Genomic DNA, 23,847 nt, shown 5'->3' on the forward strand with positions numbered 1-23,847 from the left:
AAAATCACAACAGATTTAGTTTCTTTTCATATGTTGTAAGGTTGAACAGTTAGTCAAAATAATAATATTTAATATTTTATGCAATTATATATGTTGTTAGGCATGAGAGAATAATGTTTGTTTCGCCAGTGTAGGGTTGATTCAGGTTGATTACTGTTATGGGGAAGGATTTGATTGTGACACCGCAACTAACCAAGTTTCCATTTGCCTTAAAATGGAGGACAACCATCCGGAGGACTCATGAGGTCACATCGATTGAAGACAATGATCATTTTCTAACGCTTTTGCTCCACTATATTTGAGGTGTGACAGCTTAATTCCTGGAGTGAAGGTCCTGAAAAAAAGTGAGCGTATCTGTGCTACTGTCACCTTGAGGTAAACTCCTTCCAGGACTATGCATTTAGCTAGATGATGTTGCAATTGCTGGAAAAATACCTGTAACTGTACTTCTGATATATCATTGAGTTCCATTTGTAAGTTACACTGGATGTCAGAAATCCGTTTTTGGGAATAGCTTGAAATCAGAAGGGGCTAAATCAGGTGAATAGGGTGAGAGATCCAATTTGGTAATTGCTTTCTTTGTCAGGAAGTCATGAACACTGAAGGCATCATGGCTTGAGGCATTTTCATGATGTATGATTCCCTTGTCAGGCCACAGTTCAGATCTTTTCCCTTAAAAAGAATCCCATAACCTTTTTAGCATGTCTAAAAAGCATTATTGGTAGACTGCTTGTCCCTGTTCAATTATTTCCTTAGGGGCTATCCCCTTTGTGGTCAAAAAACGTGATATTTACACACATGGGCAACACTACATGGCCTTTAGAGGAATTAAATTGTCACACCTAGTTTATCAAATTCGAGCAACCTTCAATGAGAGTGCAACGCAGGGAAGTGTTGACAGAGCTTTAGTACATTGATACGCACTATTTTCTATATTTTTCAGTCCTACAACAAAGTATATAAAACATTGTTATCCGCTGGTATCCCAGCTCATCTTTTTTCTCTCTCTTGTTTTTTTACAGTATACTGTATATACTGTATGGGTTATATATTATATACGTGGTGAGACACAAAAATAACTGGATTGGTAAAAAATAAATATTTCTTGATGAATTACAGCATTCTAAACTTTGTCACCTTCTATATTCTCCCCCCTCCTGATCTCTACACTGCTCCATATGTTTCTTCCATTAATTGAAACAGCACTGGGAGTCTTCTTGCTTGAGGCTCTTCAACAGGCTTGCTGTTTCTGTCTTCACTTCATCCACTGAAGAAAAATGTATTCCCTTTGGGTCACTTTTGGTTTTCAAGAGCAAGTAAAAATCACAGGGAGCTAAAACAGGAGAAATAGGGAGGATGATCGAGGACAGGAATGTTTTTGTCAGTCAAAAACTGCTTTACGGAAAAAGAGAAAATTTGTGAGAAATTTGATGTTGATTGCTGTTCAAGTTTTTCACCCAACATTATCGCGACAACTCTTGTAGCGATTGTTTTGCAAATACTGACTGGGCTATTCACAGGATATACCTGGCTGGTCAGTGGTTTGAGAGGGCGTGTAGGAGGGGATATAGTTCTATGATTCATGTCCAGACGACCTCCAGACAGTTTTCCAGGAAAGCCTTAAGCCTTAAGGTGACACAAAAACTAAGCAATACAAAGAAATTGTAATAAAACCAATAGAGATTTATTTAAAAATATTAAATCTTACAAAAAAAAGCAGAAATTCTATAATATCAATACAGTAAAAAATCTGTTCATATGCAACATGGAATATAATTTTAAACAAAATAAAACTAATGGAAAAATAAATGTACTTAACAGTATTTTTCTTATTACAGTAATGTCAAAATAACATGTTTTTTTTTTTTTTTTGATTTTTACTTCTGACAACCTAGGAAAAAGTTGCTTTTCAAAATTCGTTGGACCTTCTTTAATTTGAAGTTGAATTCAAGCATTCTTGAGCCACTAAAGAAATACACAAGGCCTGAAAAAAAAAATAAACAAAGGTGAATCAGTTAAATCCAGCAAATCATATTTTATTAAATATATAAATCACAAAGGAACATTAGGATTTATAATAATAATATATCAATTTATTTTAGCCATTCAACCATTAGTTTCTAAACTCCTTTAATCTATTAAGGGAGGGTTGAGACAGCCTTGAATATAAGATGCGAGAAAAGTTATTCTTTGACATTGAATTGAGAAAAATGATAAATATTTATAAATTTCATAGACATCTTTTAGGAAATCTGGAAAAATGAATGTTTCAAATCCATGCATTAATTTACTGAACCTTCTTCATCCCATTCAGGGTTAAAAGGAGCTGATGTTTAGACTAAACAGCATAATTCACAATTCAGTTGGCACCAGTGTGTCACATGGCACACTCACATACACTCACACTTAGAGTACTCCATCACCAATCAGCTAAAGTGGCTTGTTTTAAGACTGTAAAAGAAATCTGCTTTATTATTATATTTTTTTAACTAATTTCATTCTTTAATTCTGTTTTTTGAACAGCTATTTTCAAAGTAAAGTGATTTAATCAACCCATCCATTCAGAGTCACAGGGAGCTGAAATTGGAGTAAAGCAGGAAGCTACCCATGATAGAACATGGCTGGATCTATTGCAAGGCACAGCAATGCATATTGTTGATGGACATTTGAGCAAAATGAAAACCCTCTTAGACAAAAGGAAAATGTCAAAACTCGAACCATACAGTGACCAGACTGGCACTCAAGCCCAAATGCCTAAAGATTTGAAACAGCAGCACTTTGCCACTATGCATAACCACACCGTCTGTGGAATTAGTTTTAATGGACAATTGTTTTCTTAGTTTTAAAGCATATTTAAAAGGCATCATACAGATTGTGTTGTGATCAGATTCACTAAGACAGAAGGCGACCTGAAAGAAAAGCCATCAGTTTATTTTTTTATCTCAGTCCACTTTGTGTCAGAGCTTACTGATAACATTTCATAGCACTTAAATAATTGTATTTAGTTACCATTGTGCTCAACAGCAGCATCAACCTTTCCACCAATTCCAGGAAAGTCGGCTTCTATTATCCTTGGGTAGCCTTTGTCCATTTTCTTCTTTGCCTCATCATAACTGAAAATTGAAAAAAAAAAAAATTTTGTTTTCAACTTTACCATTGGGCCTTTAACATGTCTTCTTTACAAATTAATTACCTGTAGTATTTTTTTCCAACAAAGAAGAAAGTTTTTTTGGTTTCTTCATTATAAAGTGCAGCATCAATTTTATTCACAGTCTTAGGAAGTCCAAGATTCTGGATATTCTGAGGATAACCTTGTAGGATGTCATACCCAAAGAGTGCCCAAACCTGGCTTCCTGAAATAGGTAATAATCAAAATGTTTCAGATAGTTACTTAACAAAACAGTGTATAACTAATTTAATTTCAAATGAATCCACAAAATCTATCTATCTATCTATCTATCTATCTATCTATCTATCTATCTATCTATCTATCTATCTATCTATCTATCTATCTATCTATCTATCTATCTATCTATCTATCTATCTATACTAGCTCTATGTTGTCTTCAGGACAAAAAACAACTTAAAGACTCCCTGGCAGTTTTACAATATTGGTCAACTTGCAGAGGCATCAGCTAAGTTGGCCGAGACAGACATGAAAACGATTACAGCTCTGGCACAAACTGAGTGGTACAGACTTGAACCGGTCTCAGGCAAACATATGGTAGCTCGTTCTGTGAATGTACAACTTGCATGTACCACAAAGCTGAGTTAGTCTGCTTGGGTAGAATAAGAAGTAAGATGCATGCAAGCACTGAAAAATGAGCTTGCATGAAATGCATGCATTTGCGATCTCGCCAAGTGCAAGTCATGCTTGTTTAAGTGACTACATCACACCAACTCTATGTGGCTGTGGTTGAACGTGAGCAGAGTGGACTGATCCATACACAAACACACTCACACATGCACACACACATCTTTTGTAATGAGAACAGAGGTTCATGAAATGCTGTAAAAATTTAAAAGTGCATGCATGCGCCATCTAATGGCTGTGGTTGAGTGTCAGCTGAGCGGACTGCTCCATACACACACACACACAGCGGTCTTTTGTTTATATATATATCTATATATACATATTGTGACGGATAGTCAGGGACATGACCTGACCTGGATGCTGGCTGGCTGGGTGGAAGGAGCGAGGGAGAGAACATGTTTGGGACATTATCTTCCCCGAGATGCTAGAGGGTGGCCCCTCTGGGATGCTAAAGCACCATGGATCCCCGCAGGGTATGCCAGCAGTTGTAGTTTGAAGCAGCACTGTTGGGTTCCATGGGAACTGCCAGGAAATGCCTCACATACAGCTGAGCCCTTTTTGGCACCATTTCCACCACACCCAGGGGTGCTGCCGGAAGAAGGCAAAACAACACCTGGAGCACTTCTGGGTGTACTATAAAAGATGCCACCTCACCAAAGTCGAAGAGCTAGAGTTGGGAGGAGGTGGACAAAGCTTGAGGGAGGAGGAGTGGAGATAAAGACAGAGAGAAAGAGACAGGAAGAAGGAAGGACTGTGCATGTTTGTATATTTTGTGCTTTGTTCTGTGCTGTGTAGTGGTGAGCAACAGAAAAGCGCTTCCACACTTAAATAAAGGCTTGTTGTCTACCAAGCATTGTGTCTCAGCCTGTCTGTGTCAGGACTGGGGGAGCCGAACGTCCCCTGGTGGTCCACAATATATACAGTATATGAGATATATATAAACGTCTTGTTAAGTTCCAGTAAATGCCTCCAAACTCATGGGATGGCACTTTTATCCTACAACAATCGTAACTATCCCAAACATACTTAGCACCTGGTGATGTCTATGAATCACAGACTACAAGCAGTCATTGCATGCAAGAGATATGCAAAAAGTAAATATGACTGCTTTAATATACCTAGCATTGCTCTGCCCCAGATATTATTGTGCCCTGAAATGAAGGGACCATGTAGCAAAAGTGTTGTCATTTCTAAATGATGTAACTGAAATGTATGCAAATACCCTTAAATGAAAGTCTGCAATGCAATATATACACTACAAATGTAAAAGTTAATCTTACACTTACAGACTAGAAGCAGTAAAATTATAATTTCAATTAAATAGTCAACAATTTCTGGTAGAATTATTAATTTTCATTAGCATCAGTATTTTCTGCCCAAAAAGATTTTTGAAGATATATTTGATAAATGCACAAGCATTAATAGAGAAACACTTGTGCTGTGTCACAGTTTTGTGGGTACTTATGGCATGTCTGTTTAAGAGAGATTAAGAGAGTTCTTGCCTTTAAAGAGGAACACAACATCCCTCTCTCTGATCTCATATGCTGCATCAATATTATCAGGTATTTCTGGCCAGAATGATTTGATAGTGTCCTGTTCAACAGTTCCCATCTGTGGACTATTGCGCCAGAAGTAACTGAAAATAAAAGAATACAAAAATAGATGCCATATTTTGGTTATGCAGTATAGAAGAAATTTTTTAACAATGTTTGAATTCACCTTGTAAGATCTATTTGTTATTGTTCACATTATGAACTGAGTTTTATGTAGTACATATTTTAAAAAAATTATGAATATAAAGTATAGTTTGTTTAGGAGGGTTAGGAGGACAACTAAGTATAGGAAGTATGGGTACAATAATTTTTTGATTTTTTGTCATTCTTCTAAATAAAATGCATTATGTTAATAACAATGCTGAAGGCACTTAAAACAAAATGATACAAATAGTTTCTGCATTGAACAATGAACAAATAAACACAGTAGCCTTCCTGAATAGATGAGTTTTCAGTTGCTTTTTAAAGAAATGAATGGAGTTGGCTGATCTAATTAATCTCAGGAGGTCATTCCAAAGTCTGGGCACTATACAGCTGAAGGCCCTCTCACTCATAAAGAGCAGGTTAGTGCAGGACACAATAAGATTGCCAGAATCAGAGGACCTTAGTGGTGAACAGGAGCATAGCGATGGAGAAGGCCAGTGATGAAGTCCTGTATAAGGCCATTTAAAGCTTTGTAGGTTATTAATAGAATTTTATACTTGATCCTGTAAGACACAGGGAGCCAGTGAAGGCGAAGAAGGATGAGTGTGATCTGGTCGCTGTTGCTGGTTCATGTAAGGACAATCTTGCAGCAGAGTTTTGAATCAACTGGAAATGTGATATAAGATTTGAAAGGGCACCTTCCAATAGGGGGTTACAATAATCGATGCAGGATGTGATAAAAACTTGGACAAGTTTCTCAAGCTTAGAAAAGGAGAGGAAAGAGCGAACAAGGGATATGTTATGGAGGTGGAAGTTATAAAGTTTCTTAATGTGGTTTATGTAGGTGAAGTAAGAAAGGCAGGAATCAAAAATGACAACCAAGATTCCTTGAATTAGAAGAAGGTCTAATGAGGTCACCATCAAGAGTGACTGAAAAGGAGCTCATTTTCTTAAGTTGTGCTTTAGTGTCAATTTGCTGGAGTTCAGTTTTGTTGCAATTTAATATTAAAGGGTTCTGCTCCATTCGGGTTTTAATTTCACTGAGGCAAGTTATGAGCTGAGAAAGCTCTGATGAAGTTTTGATTTTAAAATTGAAATAGAATTGAGTATCAGCTGCATAAAAATGATACAGAAGAGCAGAGGACTAAGGACAGATCCTTGAGGAACTCGTTGTGTGATTGGCGCTGAGCTGGACCTGCTGTTAACAAGCCTAACAAATTTTTGGCTATCAGTCAGATAGGACTTCAACCACCAGAGGGCAATGCCATAGATACCAAGGATGTTCCCCATTCTGGACAGTAGAAAGACATGTCTGATAGTGTTAAAAGCTGCACTGAGTTCTAACAGAATTAATATGCTGGTTGGTTCAGAGTCTGCTGCCATAAAGAAATCACTAGTTACCCAAAGCACCACAGTGCTCTGAATCCAGACTAAAAGAGTTCTATCAAATTATTAGATGTTAAGTAATTGATGAGTTGGGAGTTTACAACATGCTCAAGAAAGTTTGACAGAAAAGGTGAGAGATAGGCTGAAAATATTTAAGACTGTCTGCATCAGGACCAGACTTTTTTAACAACGGGGTTACAGAAGCGATTTTAAAAGTGGCTGGCTGAAAGCCAATGTCAAGGGATGTATTTATTACTATTTGAACAGTCGGGTTTATGGCATGAAGGCAGGATTTAAGAAGTGTGGTGGGGATGGGGTCCAATAGACAGGCAGTTGGCCTTATCTTACAAAGCTGGTTAAATTTTAGTAAAGGAGCTGGATGGAGAGGGAAGACAGGGGAAGATATGGATTTATATATTGATTTATAATGATATGGATTTAGATTGATATTTATATGGATTTATAACTGCGGTGGGTTGGCACCCTGCCCAGGATTGGTTCCTGCCTTGTGCCCTGTGTTGGCTGGGATTGGCTCCGGCAGACCCCCGTGACCCTGTGTTCGGATTCAGCGAGTTAGAAAATGGATAGATGGATGGATTTATAATTATTTCCATCTTTAATTTTGTTATGGAAAAAGTGGAGAAATTTTTCACTGACTTCAGTAGAGGAGGTAACTCGGCTAGATGCGGGTTGAAGAGAACAGAGAACAAAACCATCGGGTTATCACAGCCACTTTCTATTATTCTTCCATAATGCATGTTTTTGGCTGCAGTTAGTGCATTATGCAGAATTATTTTTTTCTCCAGCCTTTGGAGTTTTTTTTTGTTTTTTCTGTCCACCCTGGCCATCGGACCTTACTCTTATTCTATGTCAATTAATGTTGACTTATGTTTATTTTTTATTGTGTCTTCTATTTTTCTATTCATTTTGTAAAGCACTTTGAGCTACATTTTTTTTTGTATGAATATGTGCTATATAAATAAATGTTGATTGATTGATTGATCCCTGTAAGCCCTTTGATGGTCAGAGAAAGCCTGGATATGCATAGTGAGGTTAGTCTTACGTGACATTCTTGGCCAGCTGCTTTCATAGACTGTAGTTTTGAATTAAACCATGGAGTTAAACACTTAAAGGAAAACGCTTCGTAACCTCATTAATTCCATAAGTCTATCCTGCAACAAACTATAGCTCTGTAAAGAGGAGTGAGACTAAAGCAATTTTGTAGAAGGACTGGAAGTAAAGTTTTCTGACTGTTACATTAAGTTTGTAAGCTTAGTGTAATTTGTAATACACATAGGGAACATTATCTATGTCAGGATAAATATGTTAGTTTTATTTGTTATTTTGCTTACATTCTATAATAAAGTTTTTTAATGGGTACCTGTTGATGATTGTCACAGATAAAATAGCAGTAGTTATTTTCTTACCTATCTTTAAATAAAATCATCTCTCCACGTAGAGTAGTGACAGCATCCACAGCCAAACTATGATCACAGTTGTTGGGCTTAGGCTGCTTGGGTGGCTTTGGGGGGGGATTTGGATCTTTAGGAGGAATGCCAGGATTGGGTCCTGTGAAACAAAGTTAAATTCAGTTACCTGTATTAAGTCATCAGTGTTCAGATTTTTTGTATTATTATGATATATGAAAATTTAATGCAAAAACAAGGATAGAAAAAATGTGAAAACTGCAAAAAACAGCACCTGTTAAACAAGAAAAAATTAGCTTTTTAAAAGTTAAAAGGTAAATCAAATATTTCTCATGTCAAAGCTATTTATTCACAATCATGGTATATATTAATTTGCCATGTGAAATTGTGTTCTAAAATGAAGCATTTTTCATTAATTCTGAAAAATACCTGCCCTGCTCTTGCACTTTAAAATGGAAGCGACTGGTCCAAGTGTGAAAGCAAATACTTTACTATTTACTGAATATGTCCACTTTGATGCAGCAAAGTTTTTGATTTAAGAATTACACCTCGTACATTTCTGAGGCATGCTTGTGACAACAAAAGTAAACTGCAAGTAATACATTTTATGACAGATTCTTGGTACTATTTTCTTAAGATAAGGTTATGTTTCCTCTTCGATTATCTGCTCACAGTGGCTGTCGCGGGTGGAGGTTTGACATTTCTTATGGGCGCACTAATGCTGGCACTGAATCATACAGAAGCTTCTTTCTGCCACAAAAATAATTATAGAGTTATTTTGAAAAGATACTGCCTGCTGCTGCCAGTGTCAAAATGCACACACATACTTTGGTGTTTTAGTGGTAGCTAGTGAGAGATTGATTATGCACATAGCAAGCAATCAACTGGCAAGAACTGAACAGATGACATACGCATACATTTTGCTTTTTTTAGGTTAAAGTTTAGTAAGTTTGATACAGCTGTTTTAACATTGATAGAGAGACAGTGCAGATCTGTCATTCTTGCTTCACAGCACCAGTGTCTGAATGGGGTATGCAGTTCTCCTCATGTATTTATGGATTGAGTGTTATCAGTCAGTTTGTTTAACTGTTAAAAATGTCCTGTTTTAACGCTGTATACTGGAAATATGCCAATAATATTTGTCAATTGCTAAAAAAAAGTTTAGTTCTTCATGTCATGTAAATTTAATTTCTCCCCTTTTTCCTATTGTGCAGCCTATTATGCATGGCAGTGTAAAGACTGTGGGTGATTGTGCAGCATTGTTTCAGAGATTATTGTCTAACTGTTAACAGAGAGAGACAGCAATTTATATCTGGATGTCAACATTCAATAACTGTGCTTGCAGACAATTTCTTGAGGTGAAGGAGGAAAGCACACTTCTGGGGCTGAAAAGTTGTCATGGAGGAAGACTGGCTGAGTCTCACAAAAATGTTTTGTTCTTTTCAATCCTAAAACAACATTGATGTGGTGTTTTGCAATATTTGTGCAATCTCAAGACAAGGATCAATATTCGATAACTATATTTGCATTGCAAATGGATATATTTGGTAAGTTTAAGACATTTGTTTTTATGTTTGGACTTCAGCATCCTTCACTTCTCTTTTAAAGTACGAAAACAGGCTAGGTAATTTTGGAAAATTTATAAAATAGGCTTCTCTTTAGAACACAAGTTCATGTGGCAAAATAATATATTACTTGATTGGGAGGGAATACATTTAATGAGAATTTTCACAATTCATTCATTAATGCATTTTGAGTACTCAAAGAACTTAGTAAATGTTTGCCCATTAGTTGACGGTTCATTTTCTTTACTGATTACTTTTCAGAGTTGTTAGTCGTCACAGCCTATTGTGGTACAAATCTGGAACCCTATAGCAGATATCAGTCAATCACAGAGCACCCTTACATATAAATTCACACTCCCTCATATATAGCAAGCCTCCAATTCACAAATCCTGCACTTTTCCTTAATGTGTGATGGTATTAAAAAGCTTTGTCCGAACTAAAAAAAACTTTCTGTATAAAATAAAAAAGGGTTTGCTTGATTGATTGATTGACTATTGCTGTCCTACAAAAGCATCTTTAAAAGCCTATTCAAAGGATATTCAAGGGGTGTTTTTAATAATACTGTACTGACCGTATAAAGACTGGATTCCCTGAAGATCATCTTGAGGCAAAACAAAGGTCCCAGGGTTGACATAGTTGTAAATTGGGTACATCAGTGCACCTGGGTTATTGGAGTGGGACAGACCAAGGGCATGACCAAATTCATGAGCTGCTACCAGGAACAAGTTGAACCCTGGAACCAACATGCCATGCAGTTATAATGAGGTTGCTGCTGTTTTTTATAGCATAGCTCATATATTTTTTTGACGTTGACTTACCAGCTGATCCAGTGGTAAATGTTTCAGCTTCATCAAAATGAGTGTCTCCACCAATACCAGGTGAAGGTGCAAAAGCATGTGCTAAAGTCCCTCCTGGACCATCAAATGGGGAGTAATCACCATGTTCTAGAAGAAAGAGACAAGTTTTCTTTATCGTTATCTTGACTTTAGAATCCTAGACTTTCATGCTGAACCTTTCTGTTAATGGCTTAAGTATAAAAAAATACAATACCACAATAGTCAGAGTTCTAGGAAGAACGTAACTAAATAAAAAGCTGTTCTCTCCAACTAGCATATTCTTTGATCCAGTTTAGGCCATGTCATGTTACATGACAAATGTTTCCTTCCCCATTGGTCTTACAAATGGGGGTTGGATGAGATGGCTGCAAACGGTAGAAACTGGAGAACTGCCCTGTCTGCCAAAGGTTTTGCACCAGCCAATAGGAAATCTACTGTTAGACTTTCAAATTCAGTTCTAGGCTAGATTAAAAGTAGATATTTTAAAATATGACACTTTGTAATAAAATTGTTATATCACTTACTCTAAGCCAGGCTTTGCAAGAAGGAGAGACACCAGTATTAGTGATGTTATGAGATAAATTCTTTATAAAAAACAGCTGTAACAGTTCATCTATTTTCTGAACCTGCTTAATTTAATTTAGAAACACAGAGGACAAAATTCTATTCTGTGAGTTTTGGGTGCAAGGCAGGTAGCAACCCTGAATGGCCCCTCATTCCTTCATATAGCACATTTGCTCTTACTGGGCCAAATGGAAGCTGCCAGTTATACTAGTATGTATTATATGTGTTAGAACATGGAAAAACATCAAAGTATCCCGATAAATCCTCACACAAATGCAGGAATAGCATGTAAATTCCACATAGAAATTGTCCAAGTTGGTATTCAAACTCTGTTTTATTGTGGTTTCTTTTCAGGCTGTTACTTTGAAGTTGGTGGAGAATTCTAGAGCTCCAAACCCATTTTGGAGTAATGTAACGTATAATTTGTTCACTATACAGGCAGAGACACATAGGTATTATGTAAAACCTGAGTGTTTAGTGAGCACAAGTAAAGTTCCATTGTTCTTAACCCTGGTACTGAATTGTGAAATAACTAGTATTAACCTGTTAATGTGTCTACTCTCAGAAGATTAAATAATGGGATTTGTAGGCAGCTTCTCCGTTCACATGTTGTATGCATACATACCGCCAGTAACAAAGGAGATCATAATATCAGCTGTTCCACTGTAGATTCTCGTGATTTTTAGTGGGGTAACCTTGGTCCAGACCTCAAAAGCCTGCTGTATTGATTTGTCAACATCAGCTGTTAGCATATCAGGTGTATAATTTTCAATTCTGCAAATGAATAAAAATAATAAAAATATTCAGGTATGGTTTTAAGGTGTTTCAACCTTTGTCTCAACCTTTTGTTTGTTTTTGTCTATAGAGGAATTTCTAATCTAATATTGAGCATTATATAATTACTGTCTCCACCTTTCTGACAAGCTTCAAATATTTATGAGTTAAGGAAAGAAAGACAGAAATTACTAATACCGTAATTCAAAAGAATTTACAAATAATACACTGATTTTGGCAGATCCTTAATAAGTATAGGTAACCCAGGTCATCCTGGTAGTAATGCCGAAAGTGTGTAAAGAGAAATCATAACTAAACTGCAATATGTAATTGCATATAAAAACTAATGCTTTGTTTTATGGCATTCTGACTAAATATATCAATAGATTACAATATATTCAGAATTCTGCTGCTCGTTTACTTACGCACACTAAAAAATCTGCTCACGTCACTCCTGCCCTCTATGATTTATATTGGTTACCAGTTTCTTCAAGAATCAAATATAAAATTATTCTTGTCACCTTTAAAGCCCTTCATGGGTTAGTCCCTCATTATCTGTCGGAGCTGCTGCTTCCATACACTCCTGCCCGTGCATTATGATCATCGGTTAGAGGTTAGTAACTTCGCGAGAAAAAATCTATTATTAATTTCAAACTTCTGTTCTGTTTCAATGAGTATTATTCTTTTTCGTGTATGTAATTTTTTATTGTCTTGTTAATGTGTGTATTGAATTGTAAAGTTTCCTTGAGTGTATGAAAGGCGCTACATAAATAAGGCTTATTATTATTATTATTAATATGTAACAAAAATAGCATCAAAAGAATTGTAGGAATTAAAATAATAATGGAACAAATCAAAATGTACAATATGAAACAATTTCGTATTCACTAGATATTTGTTTATACAAAGTATTGTATGCTTTGCTGCATTGGATAGCTATAAATATGTGTCATCCATGGTGCTATATAATATACAGAATAAAGGCAATCATTAAATACTAAAATATCCTAGGTGAACGAAGAGACATAAGCAAAACCTTAACAATTACAATTAATGTTCCTACAAATTAGTAATTGTATGATAGAAGCAGCATAAGAAAGGTTATGAAGTACCATAGAGCAGTTGTATTGAGTATATCCTAAAGCACTTTGTGATGGTATGTGCAATGATACCAGCTACTACTGTATATAATGTAAAATTAAGATTTGTGTAGTAAGTAGATAAATGGTCCTGCGGTGGGTTGGCGCCCTGCCCAGGATTGGTTCCTGCCTTGTGCCCTGTGTTGGCTGGGATTGGCTCCAGCAGACCCCCGTGACCCTGTATTCGGATTCAGCGGGTTAGAAAATGGATGGATGGATGGATAGAAGTAGATAAATGTCTATACTAAATATGTATATATATATATACATCAATTTCAAGTCATCTCTTTAGAAATGTAAAAACAAACTCCAGTAGGGTGATTAAGAAAGCCGCTATTTTAATATTTTAATTTTCTTAGCTAGTATTAGACTACTGCCAGTGCTACAGTACTGCTACATGTCAATCTGGGTGAACACCTCTCAACCTGGCTACACTGTGCTCAATGTGCTGCCAGTACCTCATCTTGAAATGAGTGAGATGTGTCAGATGAGCAAGGAAAATAAAAATTAATCAAAATGCATTATTTAGCCAATTGTTGAAATGTCACGTTAGCTAAGGTCAGCTTGATTCATGAGGCAGCTTGCCAAAGCATAACTAGTAATTACTTCTTACTATTATATATTGTACATAGTGAGAGGAGAGATGATCCTTCCAAACATCCATAAGTGATATAAAACTGAATATTAAAGCTTCCATTTTTTTATTTTTATTTATTATAGTGCTTTATTTTGTTAACATGCAGTAGTTAATTATATTGACGTTTAAAACTGCAGAATACAGGCAATATAACTTTTTAAACTCTCACACAATTCCATAAAAGAGCTGTCAATAATTTTAAATGTTAGTAAATTTACTACCTGTAAGTCAGACTCTGTGTTTGCCACTTCTGCCCTCCAGGGAATGTGGAGTAATGAGCCACATCAGGGACACCACATCTTGATTTTTTCATTACCTCCAGCGTGTTTGAATCTAACATTCCAGTTACTTGGAGACCGAAAAACTTTTGCATTTCTCTAAGTTTGTCTGTGAGCTCATTGTGATGCCTTCCTGAGCTGCCTCCTGAAGTAGATGTAAGGTTGTATAATTTTCTAAGGTATTCCTGGTTAAAGAGAAAAAAAAACCCCTTAATTTTATACGAATGCACTTACAGGATAGCATTGTATGTTTTGCAGTGTATGGGTAGCTGTACAGGTATGTCATGAATGAAGCAAAATAACTTTTTTTAAGTTTTAATAATTTTCTAAGGTATTCCTAGTAAACATAAAAGAGAAAATAAAACACATTTTTCCATGCTATACTAATGTACTTCAGGAAACAGAGAATAATGCAGCTGCTATTTAAGCAAAAACCTGTTACTTTTAAAGCATAAATAAGAAGTTGCTTTTTCAATAATTGCAAATATTGTGAAACAAAGTCTGGATAATCTATAATTCCTTTAAGAAAATAGCAGTAGAAATCTTTAATTGGTAATAATGAAAGGATTGCCGTATTGAGGGCAAGCTAAACCTATATTAGAAAAAATATAATGGCCATACTCCATGCAGTTTGTAAACAGATTTTTAGGAATGCAAAAGTAGGTTGAAAAAATTAAGGAAAGGGAAAATAATTCAAAGTAACATAAGCGCACTTAATGTGGACAGCTGCTGAAGACTGCCATTTAACAGCTACGTATTTGTCAAAACATGTTTGTCCCTAATTCTGTTCTCTCTCATGTGAGACTGGTGAGTTTCAGATTGCAGGTTTCTACAGAAATAAAAAGTATGTTTTTCTGTTACAACCATTATTTGACATTTATTATGTTCACAAATTTTCTTTCATCAGTAAGAACTCTCCAATAAATTGCATATATCATAATAGGAGCAGTGTGAGAAAAAGAAATTTTATTTCTGCTGTCACTTACTGTACAACATCAATTGTATATCTGGCTGAAAATTAAAAAAGACAAACTAAGTCTATTACTCTCTGGTATATTAGAAATTCAGTAAGAGAAAAAGTAGTTACCTGTGCAAACTTCTGATTCTCTTCTACTGTGGTGGCTGGTGATATTGGAGCAGCGCACGCTGCAGCCACTAAGGCAGTGAAAAGCAGGAGCCTAAGAGACACCATTGCACTCAGTAGTCACCTCTGGAGTGGTCTTCTCTGCTGTTTCAGATCTCTCTTGTTCCTTATATACGGTGGGTCTGTGCCCCCAAGAATGTTGCGCAATAAAATTAGTCACTTGAGCGATGAGTAAACATCAGATACAGAGGAAGTTGTGTTTCACCAAGGATAGAACAGATGTGTAGCATTCCATCAAAAAATCCTAAAAGGTGAGTACCAATGTCTTAAAAATAAAGATTATTGCTTGAAAAAATGACAGCAAGTTATTTAAGTTTTTACAAATGTTTGTCTTTAATGTTAGGTATTGTATGCAAATTTAATTGTTAAACTTTCCTGAATGATGTGCTTTTTGTCAAAACATACTTATATATTAGATATTTTATTGTTTCTTTATTGCATCCTTGATTAACAAAAACATATTCAATTCTGTCTACTGTTATGTGTCTTTATTATTTTGATGAGCGTGCGCCAATATTTCATCCCAAGGTAGTTCTTGACTTGAGCCCAGTTCCTTCAGTAACCATGTAGTAAAATAGGTAAGTCTGAAAAAGAATCAATAAATCAATAAACTAATCAACTAGATGTGCTGGTGCTCCAGGCACTGATGGTTCTTATCTTATGCTCAATGTTGCTAAAAAAACAGTGATTGATCTGATGAATATTAATAAGTAAAATTAATAAAATTGTCCTACAGTTCTAATATAATTACAATAATGACCTTGATAAAATTGAATAATCTTTACTTCATTAAATGACAAATAAAGAAAAAGGATTATAAAAGACAGTGATTATCAGGAACATGTGGCGTACTGTTTTTTTTTTCTGTTGTTTTCTTTGTTATCCTTTCTCTTTTTTTTAAATCTTTACTCTGACCATTTTATGTCCCTATTTCTGCATCTTGTGACGGTTTAGGAAACGTGATGCATTGCGTGACATCAATCTCATTTCTCTACATGAGAGGCAAAGCACAGTGCAAACCATTTCAAATTTGGTCAAATGAAAATAGGACCTTCGTGAGAGACTCGGTCCTCAAGCAGATATACAAAATATTTTGAAAATATGCTACTGACTTTGAATATTAATTAACTTTGACTTTGAGTTGTTTTTTTTCCTAATAAAAATAAAAAGTAAAAGTTGAATTCTTTTTAATTATTTTGTTAATAATGATTTCCCTGACTTGTCTCAAAATGAAAGACAAAATAGATAGAACTTCACTGGTTTCTACACCATTTGTTGAATAGGACTTCTATTACCTTACTGAAGACATTAGCAGATACTACAACCCCAAGTTGGAATGGAATGAAAAATGTAAATAATAATTGAAAGTAGTGATTTCATACAGTATATAAAGACATGTTTAATGTTTGGTCTGGCCAACTTCACTTTCTAAATATTATATCAATTTTTGGCATTGAGGACCAACAACACATTTCAGTAAAGTTGGTATGGACAATTTAGGGCCGCTGAAGAGTTAAAAAAAAAGATGATGTTTTTAGAAAAAGATGATGTTCAACAGGTAATTATAATCGTGCTGTGTTGTAAAAGCTGCACCCAGGAAACGTATAGTCCTTTAGGAGCAAACATGCACAAAGGATCACCACAAATGCATGAGAAAATCATTCAAAAGTTTAAAAATGATGTTTCTCAGGGACAGGTATGATGGGGTTTAGGTATTTCACTCTCAACAGAGCAAAATAGAATTAAAAGAATCAGAATTTAGAGAAAACTTGGTACATAAAGTGCAAGAGTGCAAGACTAAGCTTACTGTTGATGATTCCTGATTCCTCAGGTAGCACTGCATCAAGAACTTCCATTCATTAATAAATGACATAACCACATGGGCTCAGCAGTACTTTGACAAACATTTATCAAATAACACAATATATAGTTGCATTCACAATTGCCAGTTACAACTTTACTGCACAAAAAGGAAGTCATATTATAACAATGTCAAGAAGCACCATCAACTTCTCTTGGCTCAGAAGCAACTGGGGTGGACCATCACAAAGTGTGTGATTTTGTTGTTGGACAAATCAATATGACAGGCAGTGTGGTGTACTAGTTAAGGCTTTGGACTTCTGCTACTAACACCTGCCAGACCTGCCAGTTCTCCAATTAGAAAACCAAAAGAAATGTAACCCATTACTATATATCATAAATGTTTTAAGTCACCTTGGATAAAGGTGTCAGCCAAATAAGTAAATGTAAATATTTCAGGATTGTTTTGGAAGAAATACATAAGTATCCTCCAGAACAAAGAGGACGAGATTCATCCAGACTGTTACCAGCTACAAGTCCAGAAGCCAACATCTATGATGGCATGGGGTTGTATCAGAGTTCTGGTTAAGGGCAACTTGCTCTTCTGTGAAGGCACCATTAATGACAGAAAGAAGTACATACAATTTCTGACGACACCTTTTCCTTGGATACTCATGCATATTTTAGCAAGACAGAACAAAAACACATTCTCCGTGCATTACCAAGGCAAGGCTGCATAGGAAGAGGGTGCGGGTGCTTCAAATGGCCTGCCTGAAGTCCTGACTCGTCCTCAACTGAAACACAAAATGCGACAACAAAGATTACATACTGCTGTATACCTTAAAACCTGTTTCCAAGAAGAATGGGGCAAAATTACACCTCAAACACTCAATAAATTGGTGTCTTCAGTACCTAAAAGTTTATTAAATGTTATGAGAAGGAAAGGCAATGTTACAAAGTGGTAAATTCTTTACTGTCCAAACTTTTTGGAATATGTTGCAAGCCTCAAAATCAACATGTGTTTATTTTTGAAAAATAATAAATTTCATTAGTTATAACATCAGATAATGGGTGTTTTTATTGTTTCCAGGTCAAAGATAATTTATTATCATATATTGATCACTGTTTTCTGTTTTTTCTATACCATTCCGATAATTTTCCGAGTTGGGCGTGTATGTCAATCAGCAGTTAAACTTGCTGTTAAATACTTTTATTTTTCTATTATTCTTCCACATCCCAGTGAGGTTGGGTTATAGGCAAAGTTTCTGTGTTATGTGGTTAACCATACAGAGTGGGGGGATATTTGTGCCCTGCGATGATCTGGTATCTCATCCTAGATGGATTCATGCCTTGTGGGTTCCTCTACGCTCTATATGTTTGTTCATAAAAGGAGTGGCTGGAAAGATGTTAAAAATGCACTTAAATTACTCTGTGTGAAAAGTAGATGACTGGCCAAAGAAGGAATGGTCATATTTTTTTGCTAGAAGAAGAAATAAATCAGTCATCACATGCTTTAGAGAAAGATGTAGATCTAAATATGAAATATAGATTCTGCAACCCTTTGCAATTTGGTGATTTTCTAATAGTTAATAAAAATATCTGAGTCATGAAGTTACATCTACAGCTGAAAAGAAAACTGAAATAGGGCAAAGAACAAAGAAATGTATTGATTTCTTCAGTTTGCAAAGCTACTGGAGACTATCAGCTAAACATTACAAATTTGTCAAAACATGTTTACCTCCACTCTTTACTCTTTTTCAGTTGAAACTGACATGTCTCAGGCTGCAAAGCATGAAGAAATCAAAAGAATTTCATTTCCCTCTGATATCCATCTTCCAAACAAGTTATTTTGTTTCTTCCAACAGTAAATGTTTCACTCTAGGGTGAATGCATGCTGCACAACAGCCTTGAGAAATGAATACTTGTTTTCTTTGTATAATCTCATGAATCACCATATAGTGTCCATAATATTCCAGCACCCTTAGACAGTGACTCCAATGTTATTTTTGAGTTGCATAGTTAAAGAATGGATGCCTCTAAGGTTTAAACTCCCACCTTTTACTGTAAAAAAATGAGTTTAGGCAAAGTAATTGGCATGCTTAAACACAATAGTCAGTTTATGATGACAGAAAGCGGGATTGTCGTCTTCTGTTTCTGAATTGATTCTCCCTGTAAGACAATATGAAATGAATAATAATAATTCTTATCATTTATATAGTGCTTTTCTCACTACTCTAAGCATTCTCCATACAGTGAGAACCTGGGAAGTGAACCCCCATCCTCCTTACTGCAAAGCAGCAGCACTACCAAACAAGAATGCTTCTTTAAGAGTTGTTGTATAGTACCATTCTTCCACACTGAAGGGATTGAGGCAAGGGTCTCACATCAGTTGATTAAAAATGTGTCACATCTAGTTAGATCTGCCCATTAAAAGATTAATTGAATAGCACAGCAATGGGCCAGCACTAGGCAGGCTTAGAATGAGGAAGTGGATATGTGTGAAAAACTCTTGATCAATTGAAATTGCTTCTAAGCACGGTTAGACAAAACACAAAGTTAATGGTAGTCCAAAACTTACAATCTTGATATCTGGAGGAACATTGTGTCTTATGTATTGAATTACTGGGGCAGGTTCAAGGTGTGGACTGATGACGGTACAGGAGATAATTATACTACACAGGAGCACTATAAGAATGAAATGCTTAAGCCCTACACCTATGGATCTGCATGTGAGTTGATGGCTGCCGCTGAATTGTTCGGTTGTCGCTTTCAAGTGTACCGAAATGGCCAAATATTTTACACCTTTCGACATCCGCCAATGCCTCTTAAACATCTTAGATTGACAGGTGATGATTTCAGTAGTGGACACTTTGATGTTTATGAATGTTTAAACTCTCAAAAGCTGGATGTGAAGTTATCAATGAAACTGGTTGTATACTTACAACGCTTGACAGATGCCGAATGTCTCTTCAACACAAGTCCTACAAATACTGTCGTAATTGAAACAAACCATGAAACTCAAACCGATTATGACAGCAGCAATTCAAGCTGTGAGATTTGAAACAAGATTACTTTTCACATGGCCAACTGTACATTGCATGCTCAAGAGTAAGCTCAGCACACAGCTTGGTCATATTACAACCGGAGTGCTGAACTGACAATGTGGTATACAAAGGGATCCTTAACAAATAATTATTGGTATATTTTCCCTCAGTTTTAAAAGGTTTAATTTTCTTCTTAATAAAAATTTTAAGGCAGTACTTCGCCGCTGCGAAGTGCGGGTATTTTGCTAGTCTTTAATACATTCCAGTTTGGTTTTATGATATTACTGGAGGGAGCACTTTCTCAATCCTTTTAGCTAGGACTTTGAAGAGTATCTTAACATCATTATTCAGAAGTGAGATTGGTCTGTATGACACACATTAGTCCTTATTTTTCTTAGGAAAAACAGTAATTAATGTTTGGTAAAAAGTCTGAGGTAGAATTTTATTGTCTCTGGCTTCTATAAAAGTTTGAGTTCTGATTGCAAAGCCTGCCTTTTACTAAAAAGTGCCTAATTTGGAGACATGGCATGTTCTTGATCTATTCTGGTAATTTCGCTGATTAACTCTGAGTCCTTCTTGGTTTCAGATTTATTTTTGTGGGAGAGATATGAGATAATCTGGCCTTTAAAATGCTTTCAGAGTTTCCCAGTGTATTCCTGCAGAAAACTCTGAGGATGCATTTGTCTCTAAAACTTTTGCTTGGATATAAATTCTTTACAGTTCTTGTCAGCTAATAACAGGGAGTTAAAATGCCAGCTGCAAGATGAGTATGTGGGGCATAGTGATGTGAGCTCTATGATCAGAGGAGTGTGGTCAGAGATAACAATATTGTCGTATTTGCAAGATTTGATCATGGGCAAGAAATTGTTATCTGTAAAGAATTAATCAATTCTTGAGTAATAATAGTGCACTGATGAGAAGAAGGAATATGCTCTTAAGTATGGATTTAAAAATCTCAATGTGTTTGATCAATTAAAAACTGTGATTATTTTTGCAGTGTTAGGTGTTGTTGCCTTTGTAGCTGAAGACCTTTTCAGGTCTGGATTTAAAACACAATTAAAGTCTCCGGCCATTATAATTTTGTTAGTGTTCAAGTTAGAAATCAATGCAAATACATTTTGGTTAAAGTCTGTATTATCCACATTGGGTGCGTAGACATTTATCAAAATCACTTTATAATTACCCATCACCATCAAATCTACATACTACATCTGATACTGCAATTGAAATTGTTCTGTGAATTAAGATTCCTACGCCTTTAGTTTTCTTTCTATAGCAGGAGTGGAATATTTGGCCAGTCCAATCTCTTTGCAGCCGAAACTGATCCTTGCTGATTAAGTGAGTCTCCTGTAAAAATGCTGTTTTGGCATTTAGACCTGTTAGGTGAAAGAATACTTTCTTCCTTTTTAACTCCTGATTAAGACTTTTGACATTCCAGCTCACAAAGTTTACTGTTTGGCCATAGAGACATTGCTTTTGAATTTTTGTTGTCATTTTATAAACATAAATTAAGGTTTTGCTTTACTGCATATGATAACTTTAACCTTAATATCCATATTTCCAGGAGTTATGGCTATCAAGGCTATTGTTGTGTTGGAACATACAATTGTGGGCATGAATAGGATAGACCGGAAATAGTTTACTCTCTGTCTCTCCTCCCCCAGACCCTGATTTTTTGCCTCCCCAAGTGAGGGAGACCACACTTCATGATATCCCAGTCCTCTGACATGCCTTGAGACAGACCACGTCTAAACAAAATAAGCCCCCTTGCAGCGGTGTAGGAGCCAGCTTGTTTCTTTAATTTGTTTAACTGCCTGACGTTACTGATGTAGAAGGGAAGGGAGGAGGAAGTGCTAAAGTACCTGATCTCAAATTGGTAAGTGTTTGTGATTTTAGACATTTTGTTAATGCCTACACAATAAAGTGTATAAAAAGGGAAACTAGGGTCACCTTAGGACCTTACACAAGTAAACAGGTGCACATAAAACTTCACAAATCAAATATTACATTTATGATAGGTAGACTCTTCAGATACAAACTCCTGACAGGATGATAAATTCAGGACATCTTTTAAAGTAGCTGCTTCATACATTAATTGCGGCCAAATTTTTCTTCCACTTGTGTCTGTCACTGAACCGCACAACCGCACAACTCTGAGCAGGTGCTTTGCATGCTTCTCATGTACTGTGGTTTATAGGCGTGTGCAAAGTTGTTCACCAATAAAACCACAGTACTCCCTATTGACGTGGTTTTGCTTTCCTTTTTCAGGTCCAGGTAATCAATTAAAATCCTTAAAGACAATAAATGACTTAAGCAACAGTAAACACTCAACTGGGATGCTCACAGTATCAAGACAATAATTCAGCACAGATATCCTCAATTTGTTTTCAGTCTTAAAATGCCTGATTGAATGTATTCCCTGATTCATTAAGCTCATCTGATCACATTGCCCTCTTAAGGTCAATTATGCAAATTAATGCCATAGTATAACAAACTGATGAATACGTAAACATTATGTGGCTACTCCATACAAGTATGTTCTATTCAGATAACATTTTTTAGATCCCAAAATGCTTCAAAATGAAAAAAAAAACGAATATCACAAAGCAATGGAAACAGCTACAAGGGCCAAAAAATATGAACATACTAGCAGAATAATTGCGCTTCGCAGCGGAGAAGTAGTGTGTTAAAGAAGGTACCAAAAAGAAAAGGAAAAATTTTAAAAATAACGTAACATGGTTGTTAATGTAATTGTTTTGTCATTGATATGAGTGTTGTTCTCATATCTATCTATATATATCTCTATCTATCTATATATATATATACCCGCGCTTGGCAGCGGAGAAGTAGTGTGTTAAAGAAGGAAAGAGAAAGAAAAGGAAACATTTTAAAAATAACATAACATGATTGTCAATGTAATTGTTTTGTCACTGTTATGAGTGTCGCTGTGATATATATATAGAGCAAAATACCCGCGCTTCGCAGCGATGTCATGTGTTAAAGAAGTTATGAAAAAGAAAAGGTAACATTTTAAAAATAATGTAACGATTGTCAAAGTAATTGTTTTGTGTATTTGGCGGCAGCGTCACAAAGTTGTTTTCGGTAGCTGCATCAGAAAATGTACCACGACGTCTGACACGCCTCCTTTTTACTGTTTTCTCACAGCTTGGATTGCTGCTGTCATATATATACACACACACACACACACACACACACACACATACATACATACATACATACATACATACATATATATATATATATATATATATATATACACATACATATCTTCATATCTACATATCTATATACATATCTACATATACACATATATATATATATATATATATATATATATACATACCTATCTACATCATATATACACACACATACATACATACACACACACAAATTATATATATGTGTACATGTATGTATGTATGTGTGTGTGTGTGTGTATATATATATATATATATACACATACATATACTTGTGTGTATGTTTGTATGTGTCTATATGTGTGTGTATAGGTTTGGTCACTGAGTGCAAGGGAAAAATAATAAATTATAGTCTATAAGTTATTAAACAGTAAAACATTAACATTTTAAGAAGTACAGGTACATTGAAATTACATTTTCTATGTGAACGTTCAAATTTGTGCCTCTGGTAATGTGCCTTACCGGCATTTAAAGAAAATTAGTTTTGTGTCCTCTGCAGTGTTAAGAGAAAGGCTTTGGTTTG

General features: G+C 35.6%; 1 protein-coding gene across 1 annotated transcript; it reads right to left on the reverse strand.

Moving 5' to 3' along the window:
- Positions 1–1,856: 1,856 nt before the first annotated feature.
- On the reverse strand, positions 1,857–15,354 carry LOC120523313 (collagenase 3-like). Its single transcript, XM_039744523.1, has 10 exons — positions 15,206–15,354; positions 14,062–14,303; positions 11,916–12,064; positions 10,709–10,834; positions 10,462–10,623; positions 8,325–8,466; positions 5,317–5,450; positions 3,194–3,353; positions 3,010–3,113; positions 1,857–1,984 (listed from the first exon to the last, which is right to left on the reverse strand). Exons 1-10 carry the CDS (start codon positions 15,308–15,310, stop codon positions 1,878–1,880), a joined length of 1,431 nt encoding a protein of 476 aa, XP_039600457.1. The 5' UTR covers positions 15,311–15,354; the 3' UTR covers positions 1,857–1,877.
- Positions 15,355–23,847: the final 8,493 nt, after the last annotated feature.

This window comes from Polypterus senegalus, chromosome 2, assembly GCF_016835505.1.
Source record: "Polypterus senegalus isolate Bchr_013 chromosome 2, ASM1683550v1, whole genome shotgun sequence".
Classification (NCBI taxonomy): domain Eukaryota; kingdom Metazoa; phylum Chordata; class Cladistia; order Polypteriformes; family Polypteridae; genus Polypterus; species Polypterus senegalus.

Excerpts from the sequence above, each read along its gene's own strand:
- LOC120523313 (XM_039744523.1), bottom strand. The coding sequence starts at position 15,310 with ATGGTGTCTCTTAGGCTCCTGCTTTTCACTGCCTTAGTGGCTGCAGCG. Across the intron at positions 12,065-14,061 it reads ACACAGAGTCTGACTTACAG|AATTGAAAATTATACACCTG; the intron begins GTAGTAAATTTA and ends ATTCATTTGCAG. Across the intron at positions 10,835-11,915 it reads GATCTCCTTTGTTACTGGCG|AACATGGTGATTACTCCCCA; the intron begins GTATGTATGCAT and ends TCTTTCTTCTAG.